Raw genomic sequence first — 21,454 nt, 5'->3', positions numbered from 1 at the left:
ATTCTCTTTGAGGACTCACTGGATTATGGTTGCACCAAGTGGTATCAGAGTTGATTATGAACCTGTTGGTGGAAGATCTAGTTGCGAACTTTGAGGCATTCCTTAGGGTGAACAGATTGTCGAGTGGAGGAAGGATGCAAGTGTGTTCAATAGATCGGTGAGTGTGAGGAAATTCAAACCTACAGCCAGATCGCCGAGTTGAGGCAGTTCATCAGAGAAAAGGAGGAGATACCGCCTAGAAGGATGAACCCCCAGAGGGTAGAGCAGATGATGGAGGATTTCAAAAATTCGATGAGGAATGAGATCCAAAATGTAGTGGTTGGTTTGCGGAGGAATCCAAAGTCTGAGGATGAATATGAAGAAGTTGGAGAAGAGCTTGACGTGGAAGAGACTGAAGGGATGGAAGACGGAAGAGAAGAAATATTTCTGAGAGCAGTGGCACAAGCAAGTAAAATACATAAAGTGGAGATTTCAAATTTTTTAGGACATTGAATCCAGAGGATTTGATTGATTGGATCAGAGAGTTGGAGGAATACTTTTAATTTGAGGATGTTAAGGACCTGCAGAGAATTAGGTTGGCATAAACTAAATTGAAAGGGCATGTTGCCTTATGGTGGGAAGAGTTGTAGAGAGACAGAGTGGAGAATGGTGATCACTTGGTGGAGACAAATGGTAGCGAGATTGAAGGCTAGGTTCATTCTAGGGGACTATGAGTTGGAGTTGTTCAAGAAGTTGTAGATCTTGAAGTAGAGAAACATTACTATGAAAGAGTATACCGAGGAGTTCTACAAAGTAATGATCAGATCTGAACATAGAGAGATGGATAGAGAAAAGGTGGCGAGGTACACAAATGGACTTGCATTTAACATTTAGGATGGAATGAGTATGTTGAAGATTTCCACAGTTGAGGAAGATTACCAGTATGCTTTGAAGGATGAGGAGAAGGTGAGAATAAGACAACATAATAAACCTAGAGGGAAGGAGAGATTTAAGGGGCATATGAGTACAGAGAAGCAAAGTGTTGAAGAAGAATCAAAACCTAAGTGGACAAAAGAACCAGATCAGAAAACATAGAGGAAAGGGAGTGGCAGTAGCGATAGAGAATTTTTGGGCAGATGTTTCAAGTGTGGAGAAACTAGACATAGATTTTATGAATGTAAGCAGGGAATGGAAAGAAGTTGTGTGGCAAATGAGGATCAGTAAGATGGAGTTACCAGAACTGAATGTGTGTCAAAGAAACCCTTATGTTTAGAAGAGTCATGATGGAGCAGGGCAGTGAAGATACCAGACCTACTTAGAGAAAGAGTCTTTTCCGGACTGTGTGCAAATCAAGTGGTAAGTGTTGCAAGGTTATTGTGGATAGTGGAATTACTGATAATTTGGTATTTGAGGAGATGGTAGTGAACCTTGGATTGAATATGCTTAAGAACCCTTGTCCTTACAAGGTAAGATGGTTACAAGATGACCAAAAGTTAGAAGTAAAAGAGAAGTGTTTGGTGAGTTTTAATATTGGACCTTTTAGGGATGAGGTCTTGTGTGATGTTTTATCTATGAGTGCTTGCCATGTCTTGTTGGGAAGACCTTGGCAGTTTGATAGAGGAGCTATCTATTACTGTAGAAGAAACCTGATCACTATTGAGAAGGATGACAGAAGTTCACATTGGTGTATTTGAAGGAGAAAGAAAAGGAAGTGAGGAATCTGAGTCTTGAAAAGAGTTGCAGTAAGGAGAAACCGATTGCTGAGGTTATACCGAAGGGTGGCATAGAATTGCAGAAGGGTCTGATAGGTAAGTCTAATAGTAAGAAGAAATTGGATGGCAGTAAGGTTATGATGGAAGAACAAATGAATTCTTGTGGCGGTAATAAATCAGAGTTATAGAAAAAAGGGAGCATCAGTCAAAGACAGTGTGCAAATCTGAAGCAGAGAAAAAGAAATAAAGAGAGCCAGGAGCTAGGGAATCTGGTTGAGGTTCCGGAGGAGCTAAGAAAGAGGTTTGCAGATAAAGAAGATGTTTGGATCAAAAATGAGCATGGAGTCTATATTTCGAGTCTTTTTCGATGTTCATGAGTTACCTCTCATGGAGCATCTCTTTCTACCTAGGGTGTCTGATGCAGGTGCATCCCCAGTCAATGAGAAATCTTGCATCAACCAAAAATATTTCCTTTCAGTTTCGTTATGTTCAAGTTTAGTGTTTTTGTTTCTATGTTCTTCTAGTAGCTAGTTGCTTTTTGTTGCGGATCAGATTTTCGGTCTCCAAGAGTTTTCTTATGCTTGATTCTAGATTCTCAGCCCATTTTGATTCTTTTTCGGTGAGACGTTGCTTCTGGTTTGACTGTTTTGGTTCCCAGAGCAGTTTTTGAGCTTAATGACTAATTGTTGATTTCTTCTTGTGCGGAGAGATCTCTTGGCATGTGGATCTATTTGGGATCTTTATAAATGATCATGAGTCCTTGGGTGACCTTTCAATTGATCCGCGCTTCTTGGTTGTTCTTTTCCAGAGGAATTTCCTTTCATTCTTGGGGCTGACCTATTTACACGTTTCATTTTCCTATCTTGGTAAATGTAATCTTTTATGGCCGACCTGAATATGTTCCGGAGGGTATAAATATTGTTATATGCCTTATGAGGCAGTTAGAGTTTTATGAGTTCCTAGTTATAGGATGAATGATTTAAAGGTCTCTCAAATATCCGGATGGATAGTATTCTGGCTTGTTAGCCTGCATGTAACCAGTTGATTACCAGATGATCTATGATGAATATATGATGGTGCAAAAATTTGATTATGTAATTTTTCAATGTGTTTTTGTTGCTTTCGTTGTCTTACTCTTGCTGCATGATCTGGTCTATTCTCTTTGAGGACTCGCCAGATTATGGTTGCACCAATAATAGATGCTATTTCAGATTTCATACATTGTAATTCATCACTATAACAATTGTGTAAGTCATTGAGACTTCCCTGAGGGTTGTAGCCTTCCAGGTTATTGTAATTGAGCAGTGAGCTCTAGGCAGTGTGCCTGAATGCCCATGCATTCACCATTTGTAATATTGTTTTGCTACTAGCCATGGTGGAATAATATTGTGGGTTCAAATCCCACAGTAGTTTTTCCCATTTGGGTTTACACGTTAAAATACCAGTGTTATGATCTTGTGGTTGTTTGTTATTTGTTTCTACATTTCAGTTTTAAGTGTATGCTTTCGATGGTTAAAAGTTAAGTTTGAAAATCTGTCAACCGATAGATCATAGATTCACCCCCCCTCTTAGTGATCCCTAATTCCAACAATTGGTATCAAAGCCTAGTACCTCTAAAGAAGCCTAATCGCTTGAGGAAGGTCTGAGAGATTGATACAATGGATTCTGGTTTTCAAAGACAACTTAGTGTGACACTTGAGGATCTTGATGCAACTACATATGAGATCTGTACTTTGAATAAGAACCTGAATGCTGCTGATGATTTCATTTATGATCTGAAGGATCAAGCAAATGTCTCTAGAGAGAAGAGGAAGGAATTAATGGACAAGTTGAAGGATAAAGAAGACCAGATCATGGAATACCAGGATAAAGCTGATGAAGTTAACAAGCTTGAAAGAGAGAATGTTACGTTGAAGAATGAGATGCAATCCATTGTGATGAGGCTAACTAAGGAAATTGAGGACCAGAAGAAGAATGCAGAGAATCTGGCATAATCATTGAAGGAAAGAGCATATGAATGCTTTAGGCTTACCTATGAGAATGATCAATTGAAGCTTGAGTTGACACAGTCAAGGAACAATGGTCAAGAACTTGAAAGATAGGTTGCTACTTTGAGGGATGAAATTGCTACTACTAATGACTAGAAAGACAAATTCAAAGACATCTCAACAAGGCTTGATGAGATTTTGAAGAGTTAGAGAAATGAAAAGGACATGCGAGGACTTGGATTTAAGAAAGGTGAATCTTCCGGATCTGAACAAAGAAATGTAAAACCTGATCGGAAGAAAAGCAAGAATCCTCCGGTAAGACAACCTAATGCTCATAAATTCAATGGTAGATTCTTTACTTGCAATAAGTTTGGTCATATGGTGAATCAATGCAGAAGTAGGACGAATAATGGAATGAACAACACGAATAATATTCCTACCTTTACCGGTTAGTGTTCCATATGCAATAACTTTGGTCACAAGTCAAATGTGGAATAATTTTTAGAACAAAAGATGCTATGCTTGTGGAATGTTTGGACATATCTCTAATCAGTGCAGGACAAGAACAAATCAAATGAACTTTAGACCTATGCAGAATAATGTTGTTTGTTGAGCATGCAACAAAACTGGTCACATTGCAAAGTACTACAGAAGCAAGAACAATGTTCCGGTAGACAAGAGTAACTCAGATGAGAAAGGAAAAGCGAAAGTAGAAAAGATCAAGGAGAAGCATGAGAAGAGTTGGTGAGACTAGGACAACAAGAGATGTGTGTTTTAAGAGAACATATGGATTGGTGGAGCCAAAATTGAGACGTGGTTGGAAAGACCTTTGAATGTCGTTAAAGAATCCTTAATTGACTTGTGCAGATGATTTGACTGGTGAAGGTTTTTAAGACCAAATTTGTAAGTCACCTGGGTAGGTCTAAACCCTTGGAAATAGGGCAGTTTTGGTTACCCCATGTGTACGGAGAACCCATATGACATTTTGCAATATTGTTTGTAACTCTGAAAAAGGTACTTGAATCTGTAATTTATTTGTGGCCTTGTGTGGGAAGATTTGAAACTAAGTCTTGAAAACTGTCATAGGAGGGCTAATTGTATTAGGCCTATTTGGAGACGGTAGAGGCATAGTGAGGTTGAGAAAGCTTGGCAATGGGTTTGAAGGTGAAAAAACTAGTTGAAGACACCAAAAAAATTGTGTAACTTCATGTTGCACTCTTGAAAGAAGTTTGTGAAGTGGGATCCTTTGCAGAGGTTGTAGGAGCACTTAGGAGTGGTGTTAGGGATTGAGGTGGAGGTCTCAATAGGAAGTGTTGATTGTGTAAGATCAGTGGCTATACCTTGGAGGCAAGCCAAAGTGGATTAGACCTTGGAGGTCTAAATAGAAAAACCCCTACCAAGTACCATTAGATGGGCTTGAGGAGTTAGAGGGTTGATGAGAGCAATCAAGACAACTAGGTGATTAGGAGCAGCTCCAAGAATCTCTGAATCATTCAATTTTCACAAACCCTAGGATTTGAAATGGCTTCAGTTTCTTGTATTGCGACTCCTTTGGTGGTCGAGATTAAGGATAGGGCTCTTCCAGTCTTCAAGAAACGCCCTTTTAAGTCGGTTGATGACGATCCAGAAGGTGCATTTTCATCGGTGCCCTACGATGTGCTGCATAATGAGGATATCGGGGCCTACGTTCACTGTGACCTTGAAGAGCTTGGAAATGCAGACATGTTGGACCTATACAACAAGCATTTGGCTGATGGTTTGGGAAATCTGAAACCAGAATGCAAGATGCTTCAAGACAAGGGTTTCACATAATTTATGCATTTTTCGTTGTTTGACGAGGCCGAATGGATCTGCTACATTCTTAGTCGTGTACATGATGAGTTCATATGGCTTGACAGACCCACAAAATCACCAAGCAGGTGATCTGTGTTGTAATTGTTGAAATGTGGCGACTGATCAGCAAAGTACTGTACACTCAGCACGTAATAACAACCGACAATGTAATAAAACCCTAAAAAGACCGACTTTGTTTGTTGCCCTAAAAATGCATGTTATAAGCGGCTGGGATGCTTAAGGCATTGTAAGGTCGATGTACTATTTTTGCTGAATAATAAGAAAGATTGGACGGCTGTGTATGGTGGACATAACCCATTCTGGGTGAACCACGTTAAATCTCTATGTTATCTGTGTCCTGTTTTATTTCTTTATCTTTCGTATTTAAATCTGCATATAATTGTTAGTTCATATTTGCTTCAGATCTGCTTGAAACCCTAACAATTGGTATCAGAGCGAGATTTTCTATAAATTGGCAGGACTTTCAGATTTGAGTGGGAGCAATGGAGGATTCCAAATTCAAGGTCGAAAAGTTTAACGGCCAGAATTATCAGTTATGGAAAATGCAGATGGAGGATTACCTGTATCAAAACGATTTGTGGCGGCCATTGGAAGGAAAGGCAAAGAAACCGACTACAATATTAGATGAAGAGTGGGACATTTTAGATAGAAAGGCACTGGGATCCATTCGATTGTGCCTTGCGTCGTTTGTAGCATTCAATATAACAGAAGCAAAAACGACTGTAGATTTGATGGCAACATTGGCTAAGCTGTATGAGAAACCCTCGGCTTCGAATAAGGTATTTCTTATGAAGCGTTTGTTTAATTTGAAAATGAGTGAGGGAGGATCTATAGCGGAGCACTTAAATGAATTTAATACAATTACCAGTCAATTGTCTTCGGTAAAAATTACCTTTGCAGAAGAGGTTAGGGCTCTCTTGATTTTATGTTCTTTGCCAGAAAGCTGGAATAGCTTGGTTATGGCTGTAAGTAACTCTGTCTCTGGTAAAAATACTTTGGTATTTGATGATATTGTTGGTGTTATCCTAAGCGAGGAAATGCGAAGGAAAAGCACAGGTGAGACTCCAACATCATCAGGTAGTGTTTTGAATGTGAAGAACAGAGGAAGATCAAAGGAAAGAGGAAAAGGCCCTGGGAATGAGAAGTCATGAGGGAAGTCAAAGAAAGGACGCTCTCAATCTAGAGGAAAGAAAGATTGCTGGTATTGCGGAAAGCCTGGTCATCTAAAGAAAGACTGTTGGTCTCGGAAAAACAAAGAAGGAGACAAAAATGAATATGACAGTAAGGAAGCTAATATTGCAAGTAATACTTTACAAGATGCTTTAATCTTATGTTTGGATAATGTTAATGATTCCTGGGTAATAGATTTTGGGGCTTCATTTCATGCTACACCCCATAGAAAATATTTTCTAGATTATGTTCAAGGTGATTTTGGACAGGTATATTTGGGTGATGATGAGCTCTGTCAAATTGTTGGAAAAGGAAAGATAAAGATCAAGTTGCAGAATGGTAATGACTGGTTTCTACAGGAGGTAAGACATGTTCCTAATTTAAGAAGAAATTTAATTTCTGCAGGGCAACTAGGTAGTGAAGGTTGCATAGTTACCTTCTCAGACAGTATGTGGAAGGTCACTAAAGGATCATTAGTAGTAGCTAAAGGTGCGAAGGTAGGCACATTATATTTGTGTACTGGTAACACTTACTCTACCTTAGCTGCTACAGATAAAGTTACTGTAGGGACAACAACAATAAATGTTGCAAGAACAGATTCGATAATGTGGCACCATAGGCTTGGGCACATGAGTGAGAAAGGGATGAAAATCCTTCACTCCAAAAATCTATTGCCAGGACTAAAGAAGATTGATTTAGATTTATGTGAAAACTGTGTTTATGGTAAACAGAAAAGAGTCAGATTTCTCAAGGTTGGGAAAGAAAGAAGAGTGAGAAGTTAGAGCTTGTACATTCAGATGTATGGGGACCGGCTCAGGTATCATCTCTTGGTGGCTCTTGTTATTATATTATTTTTATTGATGACTCAACCAGAAAAACATGGGTATATTTCCTAAAACAAAAATCAGATATTTTTGAAACTTTTAAGAAATGGAAAGCTTTGGTTGAGAATGAGACAGGAAAAAAGTTGAAGTGTCTCAGATCGGATAATGGAGGTGAGTATTGCAGCAAAGCATTTGAAGATTACTGTTCCTTAAATGGGATTCGAAAGCAGAAGACAGTTCCAGGAACTCCACAGGAAAATGGTGTGTCAGAGAGAATGAATAGGACCATCATGGAACGTGCGAGGAGCATGAGATTGCATGCTGGATTGCCCTTACATTTTTGGGCAGATGTTGTACATACTGCTGTCTATTTGATAAATAGAGGACCTTCAACCCCTTTGGATGGTGGTATTCCAGAGGAGGCATGGATTGGTAAAAAGGTAAATTATTCTTTTATAAAAACTTTTGGTTGCGAAGCTTTTGTCCATGTTGATAAAGAAAACAGAACCAAGCTTGATGCTAAATCTTAGAAATGTACCTTCATTGGATATGGGATAGATGAATATGGCTATCGGTTATGGGATTTTGAAAATAAGAAAATAATTAGAAGTAGAGATGTTAAATTCAATGAGAAGGTTATGTATAAAGAACAGATGCAGGAAAAGAAGCATGAACAGGACAAACAAGAATATGTGGTGTTGGATGAGATTCCTGAAAATGAAATGCCACAGGTACCTGATGCTCAGCAACAACAGATTGTCCCACAAACTCCTGCAAGTGTTAGACATTCTATGAGGACAAGTAGACCTCCTGAAAGATTTTCTCCTTCTTTGTATTCTATTTTATTAATGGATTCTGGTGAACCAGAAGAATATGAAGAAGCAATGCAGGTGGATGCCAAACAACAATGGCAGCTAGGCATGAAAGAGGAGATGGACTCCTTGATGAAAAATAAGACTTGGGACTTAGTCCCTTTACCTGCAGAAAAAAGAGCCTTGCCTAACAAATGGGTTTATCAGCTGAAGGAGGAGGAAGGAGGTCAGAAAAGATATAAGGCCAGACTTGTGGTAAAATGTTTTGCACAGAAAAAGGGTATAGATTATGATGAAATATTTTCTCCAGTTGTAAAAATGACTTCAATTAGAACTGTACTTAGTCTTGTGGCTGCAGATGATTTACATCTTGAACAATTAGATGTCAAAACAGCTTTTCTCCATGGAGATTTGGAGGAGGAAATTTACATGTTGCAACCACAGGGATATGAGGTCAAAGGTAAGGAGAACTTGGTGTGCAGGTTGAAGAAAAGTCTGTATGGCCTAAAGCAAGCACCCCGACAATGGTATTTAAAATTTGATAGTTTCATGGCTGAACACGGTTATCATAGATGTCATTCTGATCATTGTGTATATTTTAAGAGATTTGATAATGGCAGTTATATTATCCTGTTGCTTTATGTTGATGACATGCTTGTTGCTGGGTCTAACATGCAACATATAAATGATCTTAAACAGAAATTAGCCAGGTCATTTGCTATGAAGGATTTGGGTGCAGCTAAGCAAATTCTCGGTATGAGGATTACACGGGACAGGAAAAATAGAACCTTGAATTTGTCCCAAAGTGAGTATATAAAGAAGGTGTTGAAAAGATTTAACATGCAAGATGCAAAAGCAGTTAGTACACCTTTGGCTAGTCATTTCAAATTGACTAAGGAGATGTGCCCAAAGGCACAAGAAGAGGTTAATAAAATGTCTAACATCCCGTATTCATCAGCTATTGGTAGTCTGATGTATGCAATGGTATGCACAAGGCCAGATATTGCACATGCAGTGGGAGTTGTGAGTAGGTTTATGAGTAATCCGGGTATGGAACATTGGAATGCTGTGAAATGGATTCTTCGGTATTTGAAAGGAACTACTACGAAGGCATTATGTTTCAAAGGATCAAATGCTGCTCTAAGTGGATTTGTTGACTCTGATCTGGCGGGTGATATTGATTCACGGAGGAGTACTACAGGGTATGTTTTTACTATAGGGGGAACTGCAGTCAGTTGGATTTCTAGGCTGCAAAAGGTTGTTTCACTTTCAACCACTGAAGCTGAGTATGTTGCTGCTACAGAAGCCAGCAAGGAGATGATTTGGTTACAATGTTTTCTGAAGGAATTGGGCCAGACACAAGAGGATAGCCCATTGTATACTGATAGCCAGAGTGCCATTCATTTTGCAAAGAACTCTGCTTTTCATTCAAGGACAAAGCACATTCAACTCAGGTACCACTTCATCCGGACTGTTTTGGAGGAGGGTCAGTTACGGCTTGGGAAGATTCACACAAGTGAGAATCCTGCCGATATGTTCACAAAGGCAGTTCCACAGGAGAAGCTGATTTCTTCATCAGTTTCTGTTGGTCTTCTTGATTGATAATTGTGGAATTTATACCAGTCAAGTCCTAGTGTTTTATCCAGCGGATGTTGCATGTACAGTGGTGTCGTGTAGTATCAGTCTCCAAGTGGGAGATTGTTTGGTGTGGAGCCTGATTAATCTCCAAGTGGGAGATTGTTGAAATGTGGCGACTGATCAGCAAAGTACTATACACTCAGCACGTATCCTCGTCGACTTTGTTTGTTGCCCTAAAAATGCATGTTATAAGCGGCTGGGATGCTTAAGGCATTGTAAGGTTGATGTACTGTTTTTGCTGGATAATAAGAAAGATTAGACGACTGTGTATGGTGGACGTAACCCATTCTGGGTGAACCATGTTAAATCTCTATGTTATCTGTGTCCTATTTTATTTCTTTATCTTTCGTATTTAAATCTACATATAATTGTTAGTTCATATTTGCTTCATATCTGCTTGAAACCCTAACAGTAATTGGTCTAGCATAAATTGGTGATGTGCCCAGTTTGTGGAAAGTGTCAAATGACACCGTCATAGCCACCACATGATCCAAATTTGATAGAAGAGCCATGACTGTTAACAATGTTTTAGAGAATGATGTGAAGTTTGCATCAATGGTAGTTAGATACAAGGTTTACCAATCCAGTTGGTACAACTCTGTGTCCGGTACTACTATTTACTCTGCATATTAGATGCTCAAGGAAGATAAAAGGTATGATCTGTGCACTGCACTTCTGAATGAATTGTTGAGTAATCTGAAAAAGATCAAGCAGGATAAGAAGCACACATTTAAATATTGTACACTCCTTATTTGCCTGGCTTTGTACTTCTTGAATGAGATACCTTGTATCAAAGGTAAGGTCCAATGCGCCTATGATAGACCTATGGCCATGCAGATCAAGGAAGGACTATGGGGAGTTGGAGATGCTACTATGAGGATATCTACCCTCTGGGGATACTTCAGAACCTTCCAAGCTGCAATGAAGAGTAGGGAAAGGATTCCCAAGGAGGTTGTTGAAAAGTATGAGCAAACCATTTGCTTCATGGTAGACAAGGATCGATATCTAATGGAAGCAGTGGAGCCTCAGATAGTATGGATCATGCCCATGGGGTATGAAGTTGACTCTGTTACACTTGAGGTGTATGCTCAACACCTTTTGAGTCAATTGGTGGATCCTAAAAAAAGGATATTCGGTACATACAAGGAGAAAGACCTCAGTTTGGATATGCAATTCACTTCTCCTGCCTGGAAGAGAAAAGTCACTAAGATGGAATAAGAAGTAGCTGCTCGGATGGGTTTCACCAAGGAGGAAGTGAAGAAAGCAAGGGAGAAACATGCACAAAATGAGAGTAAGTCTGCTCCTGCTCTGGTGGCACAACCTGCAAAACCTAGCCCATCTGGGAAAGGTATACTGAAGTAGAAAGAAAAACCAAAAAGAACCTATGTTGCAGTATCTTCGACGACCTAAAAAACTAAGTCTGAGGAGGAAGCAGGAAAGGCAAAGAAGGGAGAATTTTTCAGAATGGTAAGGAAGCTGCAATCTGGTAGAGCCCAGCAATGCAAAAAGGTAAAATCAAATCCTGCACTTACCGCAAGGCCCAAGAGAGAAAGGAAAGTCAAGAATCAACTGGAGTCTAGTGCACAAAAAGGTAAATCTGAGTCTGTTCCCTCATTGATAGCAAATCAGTTGATAGATGAAATAATAGTTGATGGTAATTTGAATAATATTGTAGTTTGTTATGAAAATTTTGATGAAGGAGATAAAATAAAAGTTGAGGAAGCAGTTGTATTATATTTACATTATTTTAGTAAAACATTGATTGAATTAAAAGAGACCATTCCATCAAATCTGTATAGTTTGATAGATGCTAAAAGGATGACTGCAAACAAGATTGACATAGAAATGAAGGAGAGAGAGCTAGTAAATGCTTGTACTTGTATTACTCGTGGTGAAGCAAAGAGGCTGATTGAGGAAGCTAACAAGAAGGAATTTAGAAGCAAAAGCATGATTAACAGATTAATGATTGGAAATGTAGAAGAGGTGAGGAAAGAGACAAAGGAGATATGGAGGAAGATAATTACAAATGACCTTTGTACAAGGATGCATTCAAGTCATCTCAATCAGAAGATAAGAAAGGTGTTTCCGTAAGTCAGAAAGTTGAAACTCAATCCGAAGACTAAGGTAATACCCCACTTGCTGTTGAGACCAGTGATGCCCCTCTAGTGATAGATAGCTTTGCAGCACCTGAGATACTACACCAAGTGGTGACACTGGTGCAACAGATAAAGGGGATAATGGAGAGAAGAAGGATGTTGGGACAACAAAGGCTAAGATTGTTGAGGTTGACAAAGGAAAAAGTATAGCTGCTCCGACAATTGTCACTCCTCTGGTTACAGGGATCCCACCTCAAATTCCCATTAATCTTGGGAATATGTCTCCTACTGAGAAGATTATGCTCGCAGCTGTTGTGCAAGCCCAAGCCAGTCAAAGATCTGGTGAAATCAGAGACTGAAGATAAAAACATAATTTTGATGTCTATAGATGTTTTGCAGAAGGTGGCTCCTAGTGTATAGTTAGATTCAGATAGCGGCCCCTCCAGTAAATTATTGCAATTGATTAACATTGTAAATACTAGTTTTGATTCTTTGGAGAAGACGGCTACACAAAAAGCTTTGGATAAGTTTAAGGAGGTTAGAAAGCAAACATTCCAGAAGATGATTGAAGATGATAGGGTGAGATTGAATAAGAGTTTGTAGATTATTTCTGACACATTGTCAGAAGACGGTAAATTGCATAAATCTTGCCTCATTTTGCCTAAGTTCACTGTTGATATCGATAAGCAGATAGGTGTTTGTCAGGGCAAGCTTGCTGGCATCTCTTAGTCCTTTGATCCTAATGTAACACTAACCAGAAGTATTAAAGGACATATTATAGCCTTAAATGATCAGATCTCAAGCCTTCAAGAAGATAAGGAGAAAATTTTGAGGAAAGTAGGTGAACTCTGGAACTTGATTACCACCCGGTTAGACACTATACTAAGTAATAAGGTGGATTGTATGAAGGAGATGGCCCAACCTGCATCATCAAATTTTAAGAGAGCTAGAAATTCATGCTACTATATTTAATGCATTTATCATAGTTTTGGACAACTTGAAGAGTGGGTGGGATACTCACCTAGGAATTTTAAAGACTACTTATGCTGATATCTTCAAGTATTTATAAATATCTTTGTATATAATTTTTGGACAACACCCCATCTTTGGCATTGTTGTCAAAGGGGGAGAGTAACACTGAAAAATGTACAATATTGGAGAGTGGAATTCTTTGTCTAAGGGGGAGCCTTAGAGATTGTTTTGAACTGGTGCTCAGTGCTCAACACTTAGTCATTTTTCACGAGTGTTACCATTAATGGACAAGGGGGATATTGTTGGCAATTGACACTCATTCAATGATTTCTGGTGACTAATTTTTGGTTTAGGGTTTTCATTGATGGCATCTCTTCATGGAGATTCATTCTGGTGGTCATAATTCTTCCTATCCAGAAGTAGGTATTAACCGGTAGCGTGCTAACCGGTATTTCAAGAAGAACAGAGCATTTTTGGGTCCAGATGCTTTCCGGTGATTGTGGTGCATTGAATCGTGTTCCTGTTGATTGAGCCAACTTAGATACACCATCTTATTATCATATTGGTGATCCACATTTATCTTTTTGGATTCAGTCAAGCTGACATGTATCTACACGTTACACCTTTAGGCTGAGATGATGTATGACCTATTTTTTGGGTGTCGGTAAATAAGTTTGGTGTGGGTGATCTTTTTGGTGGATGATGGGATTGTATGCGAGCGAGAGGTGATCAAGAATTGATTTTGGTGCAGTTTCACATGCACATTCTTGATTCGGTAGCTGACTGAGACAATGTACAAGGTAGAACAGAGCATAACAAAGAAGGTGATCCAGTCAGTGTTTTTGCACTTAACTAGAACTCATCCAAGCATAATACATGCTATTTCAGATTTCATACATTATAATTCATCATTGTAATAGCTGTGTAAGTCAGTGAGACTTCCTTGAGGGTTGTAGCATTTCGGGTTATTGTAATTGAGCAACGAGCTCTAGGCAGTGTGCCTGAATGCCCGTGCATTCCCAATTTGTAATATTGTTTTGCTACTGGCCATAGTGGAATAATATTGTGGGTTCAAATCCCCCCGTGGTTTTTCCCATTTGGGTTTCCACGTAAAAATACCGATATTATGATCTTGTGGTTGTTTGTTATTTGTTTTTGCAATTCAGTTTTAAGTGTATGCTTTCGGTGGTTAAAAGTTAAGTTTGAAAATCTGTCAACCGATAGATCACTGATTCACCCCCCTCTTAGTGATCCTTGATTCCAACAATAGTTAGATTTATCAAAAAGGGTGTTATCATTTGCAAAAAAACAATGGGTGATTGAGGGAGGGAAACTAGAGATTGAAATACCTTTCCAAGACTTTTGTGAATTCTTAAATGTAAATTCTCTACTCAACACTTTACAAAATCTCCTTGCCTTAAACCCTACACAAACTTTACAAAACCACTTGAACTTCCATTAAGAAGGATGGAGAAGTTGACCCCAAAGTTACAAAAGATAATATTTTCGCACTAATGGAAAAGTAGTCAATTTGTTAAGGACTTAGTCCAAATAACCTATCACAAGATTTAGAGGCATTTAATTTGATTACCATTGAATAGTTTTTCTAATTTGAATAGAGTGAAACACCTTATGTCCTATTAGCCCCTCTTTGAATTATTGCTTATTTATTACATATCTTATTTCTTATAGAATTTTGAATTACACTTTATTTATTATACATTTTATTTCTACCACGTGTAAGGGTAGGCCCTCATGTAGTTGCTTAGCTTATTTTGTTAGCAGTCATTGCTCAACTTTTTGAGTAGCAATTTGTGGAGTTGATGGCCCCATGTATATCAAATTTTGTTGCTCATTTTTTAGCAATCCTCTTAAATAGTATTCTTAAATGAAATTTTTAATTATATTTTTTGCAAATAATTTTTGTAGAAAAACTTGGAGGCAAATAAAAAGGAGATAAAAAAATTATGAAGCCATGTGTCATTTTCCCAATAAGTAGTTGCTGCTTATTTCTAGACCCTTTTTTTTTCAAAGCTTATTTTCAAACTTTAAGCAGTAGTTGCTCCACTAAAAATAGGGAAATATTCCAATTTATCATTTTTCAGTAATTAAAAATTTGCATGGAAACACTCTAGCTTCTTAAATCTAAGTAGAGATTGTACATAAGCAGCCACATGGGACATGGGGTAAGACGACTAATTGAAAAAAGTGTACATAAACAACCACACAGTGACATGAGATAGGATGACTAAATAAATTAAATTTACTGGTTATTTGATCATATGCCTATGCATTTTTTGCATTACAAATTAAGAAGAAATTCAAATGAAAAGGTTCATTCGAGCATAAACCCTTCTTTAGAGATTTGTATTTGTGTATGTCTTTTTAACATTTGAAGGGACACACTACAAAACAGGGCTAAACACATCTAATCATTCTTGTTTATGTAAGTGATCGGTCTCATGGGGATATGAGATAAGACGCCTAATTTAAACATAAATTGTACATAATCAGTCACATGGGGATATAGGAGGCTAAATTAGTTTAATGGTTGTTTGATCATATGCCTATGCATTTTTTGCTCTAGAGATTTGTATTTGTATATGTCCTTTCAGAATATGAAGGGACAAATGCTCAAAAAGCAACGCTAAACACTTCCATTCATTCTTGTTCAGGTAAGTGCCGACTTGCCAACTAGACATAATTTTCGTTTTCTATGTGGCAAATGGCATTTGTATTGGAGATAATTTCCTAATTGAGAGTCACTTGACAATAATATGGAATAACTATGATGTCATCTAGATCTATGGCTACTGGGCACCTGAGCTGACACTAATGGTCTCTTCATTACCAACCAGAACATTTTGCCAAACTCTAAACTGACAGGCTGCTATAGATCTGAATCCCATGTGATTATGATATGGCATGAGCATTTCTGTTGTAAAAATTGGATTTTTCCAAAGCCTATTTACTATGGAGTAACCCTATAGGTGGGAGTGGCCTATTAAGCCCACCTGGGGGCCAATAAAACATTATACAATGAGAGTAGAGGTACTACATTTGCTTGTTGGCACAATTTGTATGGATCACCAATCCAATCTTCTTTAGTTGATTCCATCATACTTCACCAAAGAGCAAGTGCTTAAATTGAGTTTTCTGCCACGAAGATGTACATGATTTAGTTTGGCCAGTCCAAAAATGCTTTTGAGAAGCCATGTTTTTGGAGGACATTGCAGAGAATATGGTGCAATGAGTTTGATAGTCTAGGAAACAGTAAGCCTAAAAAATCTCTCTTTTTTGCCTCAAATTATAAGTACTGAAAAGATTACAAGTAGATTAAGAACTCCTGAATTTTCCTTATACCTTTTATAAAGGCTAAAAATAAAGTAGCTCAGTGATGTGATTGGTTTGTTTCGTCGTATCAACTCTCGATAAATCTTCAATTTGAAAAAAAAGAAAAAAGGTTTAAGATAAATCAGATTAATCAGATTAATCAAATCTCCACCATCAACGTTGATAAGGCCTTTCAATGTGATGGGTCCCGAATGTCAAGTTAAGAGAATCTTACAGAAGATATTTATATGAATGTAATAAAGTATTTATCCATTGTGTAAGTTTTCTCTTTTGGACATGACTGTCAAATTTAGATTCATGATAGGCGCAAACCCAAAAGCAAAAGAGGTTTAAATAACGGGGCAATTTAAGGTGTAGATCCATTCCACAAAGCTTGGGATTTGTTTGAGGCTGTTTAGGAGATTTCAAAATGAAGGCTTTAGTGAGAAATGAATGCCAAATCTGAGTGGGTATTATCTTTGGGGAGCTCAAATATATGCCTGGAGCTTCCTATTAGTTTTACTTGTCTTGGTGGGTGGGCGCTGCCCAATATGTTGCACGCTTTACACAAGAAAAGCAAGGTTTGAAGGGAGATTGCTGCTATCAGGACAGACAAGAGACTGGATTTAGCCACGTGGACAAGTCTGTTTGTCATCCCCCACTTCACCCTATTCAGCCTTTTGTCTTTCCGAGTTCTATCCAGTAGGTATTGCGGGAGGATTTTTCTATGTTGTACTACTAAAATTGAAGCAGTGTCACCAGGGGAGTCTTTAATTGTGTCACTCAGGCAGAGAAATATAAGTTTATATGTGTGTGGGGTTGGGTGATGTGAATGTTAAATGGTGAGGTGGGTGGTGCAATCACCAAAGCATCGGCTCTGGTTTTCAGACCCGTCCTTGTCTTAATCCTTGCTTGTCACAGGTAGATTTATCCTGTCAATATTGGTGATTTCTACTCTGAGAATCAGTACCGAAATGGTCCATCGGGAACCCTCTAATAATGGGAAGGGAGAATGCTCCTTGCAGATCATTGTACGCCCTCGTTTCAGCCATTCCAGCACCATGGCCTTCACATGATCTTGCGCCTCATTTTGTTGTAGAGCGGCTATACATAGGTACTTGCAACTATTGCTTTGTTGAAAGAAAGCCCTAGCCGAAGAGCAACTAGCGCTGGTGGTTTGCAGCCATGATGGGGAACTTGGATTGGGGAGGGACCTGCTTTGCAAGGTATAAGCATGGACATGGCCACGTCCCAACTGCTTTTATCTCCAAGACTGATGAGATAATGTCCAAGTATAGACCGATTGCTCCCAGACCCACTCCTGTGACTTCAAACGCTTGTGAGTCTAATTCTAATTGTAAGCCCAATTCCGATTCCGCTCTGGGATCTCGCTCAAAATTCACCACTCGCAAGGGAAAAAGAAATCATTATACTGAAAGTGGTGTTGCTCGCCCCAATAGAACTCGAAGAAAGGGGTCCTCATATTCTAAGACCCCTTCACCCAGAGGCACAAAAAGACTGAAGGTTGGCCCTAACAAACGCAGTGACTTGGCAGGCTCTGAGAGAAGCACACATATTGTTGGGTTTACCGTTCAACCAAGTTCAATAGCTGCTGATAGGCCTACAAAGATTGTGCACCCTTTTGATGGGGCTTCGAGTGTAGAGAAATTGAATGCCGAGGACTTAGGGTGTATGGAAAAAGCAGCAGCCATTGCTCCTACAGAAGGAAGCAGCATGCCATATAAAAAGACTACTAGACTGGGAGGCCTGACCATAATAGAGGTGATGAATTCAATTGGCGGTGTGGGTGCAGAAAATCCTGCAAAAAGCATGGAAGCTGTGCCTGAGCAAACAACGGAAGATACTCAATGTGGTTGTGGGTCACCTGAACTCTTGGTTTTTCCTGTTGTTAGTAACAGCCAACGACAGGAGGAAGAGGAGAAGAATGAAAAAAAACTGGTTACTCTTCCATTTCTTCCAGAGACACCATCATTGCATAAAAGCCCGGCCTTGGGCTCTTCTGAATCTAATTCTCCTTCCACTGATCCCAAATCTGACATGCCTGACGCATCGTCTGATAAAAGGGAGATTCAGCTGAGACTTTTTGGCATAAATTTTATCCAGAAAAGGGATGGTCCATGCCAAACTAGTAAGGATGAGAGCCCAAAACCTACAACCTTTGTGCCAAGTGTTGACTCTGCCCTCCTTGACCAGATGTATTCCGTGTCTGTTGATCCGTTCATTTTGTTGCTGGATAGTGATCGTAAAGATGTTTTATGGTTCAATCCGGCATATGTTAGGATGGTAAAAGCTATTGAGGAGAGAAACAGCAATGGATATCAGCCACTTATCATGACCCCCACACCTCTTGCCTGTTACATTTTTAAGGAAGCCTCTCAGGGCGCGGTCAACCTCAAGGCCATCTTGTGGGGTTTTGTGAACAAATTTAACATTCCTGAAACTGCTAGCGGGTCCAATAATGAGACTTCAATCAATAGAGAGCATACTTTGATGTCACAAGCAAGCTCTTCAAGTGCTCATTTTATGCAGAGATCCCCAAATGATGCAATGTCAGGGATGCCACCAACCAGGGAGAGTTTAAGTCCAGTTGAAAATGTCGTCGTTATGCCACAGGCAAATAGACCAGTGGGTTCCATTATTAACATTGAATACATCAAAGAAGCCAATCAGCATATCTCTCCTCTCTGTAAAACTATGGATGAGATTCACGAGCAGATAGAAAGAGAGACTTTTCCAGCACTTATATCCGACTCTACAAATAAGGTGAAATGGACCAATTCTGCATACAAGAAGATGGTGGGTCAACCAGAGTGTTCATGGCTTAAATCAACAGGAGGCTTGTCCAATGATAAGTTTGATGTACCTTCAAATTCATGGATCAATGGAGAAGTTGTACTGAATGACAAGATACCCCTTCCAGTAAGTGCATTGAAATGCTGTGCCAGAATTCAGTGGACCAACATCAAGGGCAAGAAGAGTTCGCTGAGGGCTCCTTGCGAGGTCTATAAGTTCGTAACCTCTAACCCTATGTCCTATGTTTATGCTTGGAAATTTCATATTGTTGAAGCTTTTGGTCTCAGTTGTATAGCTTGAGGCCTTTAAAAATAGTAGTATAGGGTTAGCTAGCTTCTAATCACACTGTCTAAGAATGAACTGAAACTCATACCATAAATCTGGGGGGAATAGATTGCTATATGCGAGAACCATTTTCTTTCTGTTTTCTGAGAATGAACTGAAACTCACAGCATAAAATCGAGGGGTATGGATTGCTATGTGTGATGTAACCATTTTCTTTCTGTCATGTTTTGTCTCCTTATCTTAGTGTAGGTCCTCATCTTTTGTCCAATCTGGTTGTACTGGGGATGATCTGGAAACTTCATATTAAATGTGTAATATGTGTATCTATGTGTAAATAGTTTGCCATACTCATGGCTGCTAAGATTGGAAGCTAGGTTGACATTCTGTAGTGCACCATTATATGAAAGGCATACAAAATTTCTTCAAAAAGAGTTATGTCAGATGATATACCCATGGCTTTAGTTGATCTTTGACATTACAACTGTTGCTTGTTCGTTTGTTTTTCTGATTAAAATTGATTGCAGTGTCGGTTTTGAAGTAACTTGATTCTGCCTACTGTTTTTATGTAGCTATATTTCAGATTTATCAAAATTTACGAGTCTAAATAGGCCATTACCAATCCATCAAGCTGGATACAGTGATTGAGATGGGGTGTTGCTGTGCGAGCCCTGACAAGTTGAGAGTAAACTAAAGTCATAGGTCCATGTGTTTGTCACACACAAAAATGATTCATTCCTCACAAACCTTGTTTAAATTGTACGCGTGACAATTATGATGATAATGATAACAGTGGTAGGTAAAATGGTAACTTTAATCTTTCCAACGTAATTTCTTAAACTGATTATGATAACAATGATTGTTAATACAGGAGCTTTAGAACTTCCCAACATATGTTTTTGAAGCTGAAATGTTTGTAAAATTTGGGTTATACTGTCTAATATTTTGTTATCAAGACAAATGTGATATTCTAAATTTTGTGTGCCATTCTCAAGTTGGGGATAGATTAAACATTTAAGAATTGAATTGTTAATGACTTATTTGTTGTGTTTTGGTGATGATATCAGGGTATTTTATTGTGTTTTGCTGGTGGTATAAGAGTGGTTTCGAGCTTCCACTTTAGTTAGAGATAATTTTTATAGCTAGTCAATCCAGTGAAAGGTAGGCTTTTGTAAACCTACACTCTTGAATGTGGTTTCGGCATGATGGGTTTTATTTGATAATTTATTGGATACAGATTCTTTCTAGCCTCAAGCTAATATCAAATGATTGTAACTAATTTAATTATGAGTCTAAGTAAGGGTGCTTAAAATTATCATAAACTTGCTATCAACCATACACAGAATTCAATGAAGGGGCAGTGGTAGATGCTAGAATAAGCCACTCTCCAAAATCATGATTAGGCACTATTAGAGACTTGCATATCAACTATATGCAGAAACTAAGGGTGGGGTGGTAGTAAATGCTGAAATAAGCCCACACATCCAAAACAAGTTTATAACCACCACCACGATTAGGGATTTGTTTTCAGAAAGAGCTGGCTATCACATCTGTCAGCTAAAAGGAAAAGACCTAGTTTTTGGTCACTTTGAAGTGAGAAACCAATCTAGGATATATGCTAAAATAGTCCACTCTCTAATATCATGATAAGAAACCAATTCACTGTATGAGATCTCTCTTCAAAAGTTATAGAGAGATTGTTTTTTATGTTTACCTTATTTATTGTTACAAATTGGTTGTTGTTCTTGTTTCCTTTATATACTCTTCGTATTGGGTGTGCATAACCTGACCCTCTTGTATTTGAACCTTTCCTTCTTTTATGCAGTATAAAAGCCTTCACAATTGTCTTTTTGGTCCACTCATAACATTTGATTGTAGTCATAAAAGCCAAGGAAAATTCTAACCTGTTGAAGTTTTTGAACCAATAATTGCTTCTCTTGCTTGGAAAGAAATAATTTAAGCAACTTTACATATTTTTCC

The 21,454-nt window shown here is 38.6% G+C and overlaps 1 protein-coding gene across 3 annotated transcripts; it reads left to right on the top strand.

Annotated features, from left to right (window-relative positions):
• The first annotated feature begins 16,815 nt into the window (after nucleotides 1–16,815).
• LOC131066244 (uncharacterized) lies at nucleotides 16,816–20,721 on the top strand. Of its 3 annotated transcripts, none has more exons than XM_058000955.1 (2): nucleotides 16,816–19,407; nucleotides 20,047–20,415. In XM_058000955.1, exons 1-2 carry the CDS (start codon nucleotides 17,564–17,566, stop codon nucleotides 20,120–20,122), a joined length of 1,920 nt encoding a protein of 639 aa, XP_057856938.1. In that variant the 5' UTR covers nucleotides 16,816–17,563; the 3' UTR covers nucleotides 20,123–20,415. The 3 variants fall into 3 exon arrangements, with proteins under 3 accessions (XP_057856938.1, XP_057856939.1, XP_057856940.1); XM_058000956.2 differs by lacking the exon at nucleotides 20,047–20,415 and adding an exon at nucleotides 20,542–20,721 and having other exon boundaries at nucleotides 16,818–19,407; XM_058000957.2 differs by having other exon boundaries at nucleotides 16,818–19,407; nucleotides 20,058–20,415.
• Nucleotides 20,722–21,454: the final 733 nt, after the last annotated feature.

This window comes from Cryptomeria japonica, chromosome 5, assembly GCF_030272615.1.
Source record: "Cryptomeria japonica chromosome 5, Sugi_1.0, whole genome shotgun sequence".
Taxonomy (NCBI): Eukaryota; Viridiplantae; Streptophyta; class Pinopsida; order Cupressales; family Cupressaceae; genus Cryptomeria; species Cryptomeria japonica.
This window is presented reverse-complemented; position numbering and strand designations above follow the sequence as displayed.

What these genes read in the sequence shown, in the direction of transcription:
- LOC131066244 (XM_058000955.1), top strand. Translation starts at nt 17,564, where the DNA reads ATGATGGGGAACTTGGATTGGGGAGGGACCTGCTTTGCAAGGTATAAG. An exon ending in GCTCCTTGCGAGGTCTATAA is followed by an intron (nt 19,408 to 20,046) that starts GTTCGTAACCTC and finishes GTTTTTATGTAG; the next exon opens with CTATATTTCAGATTTATCAA.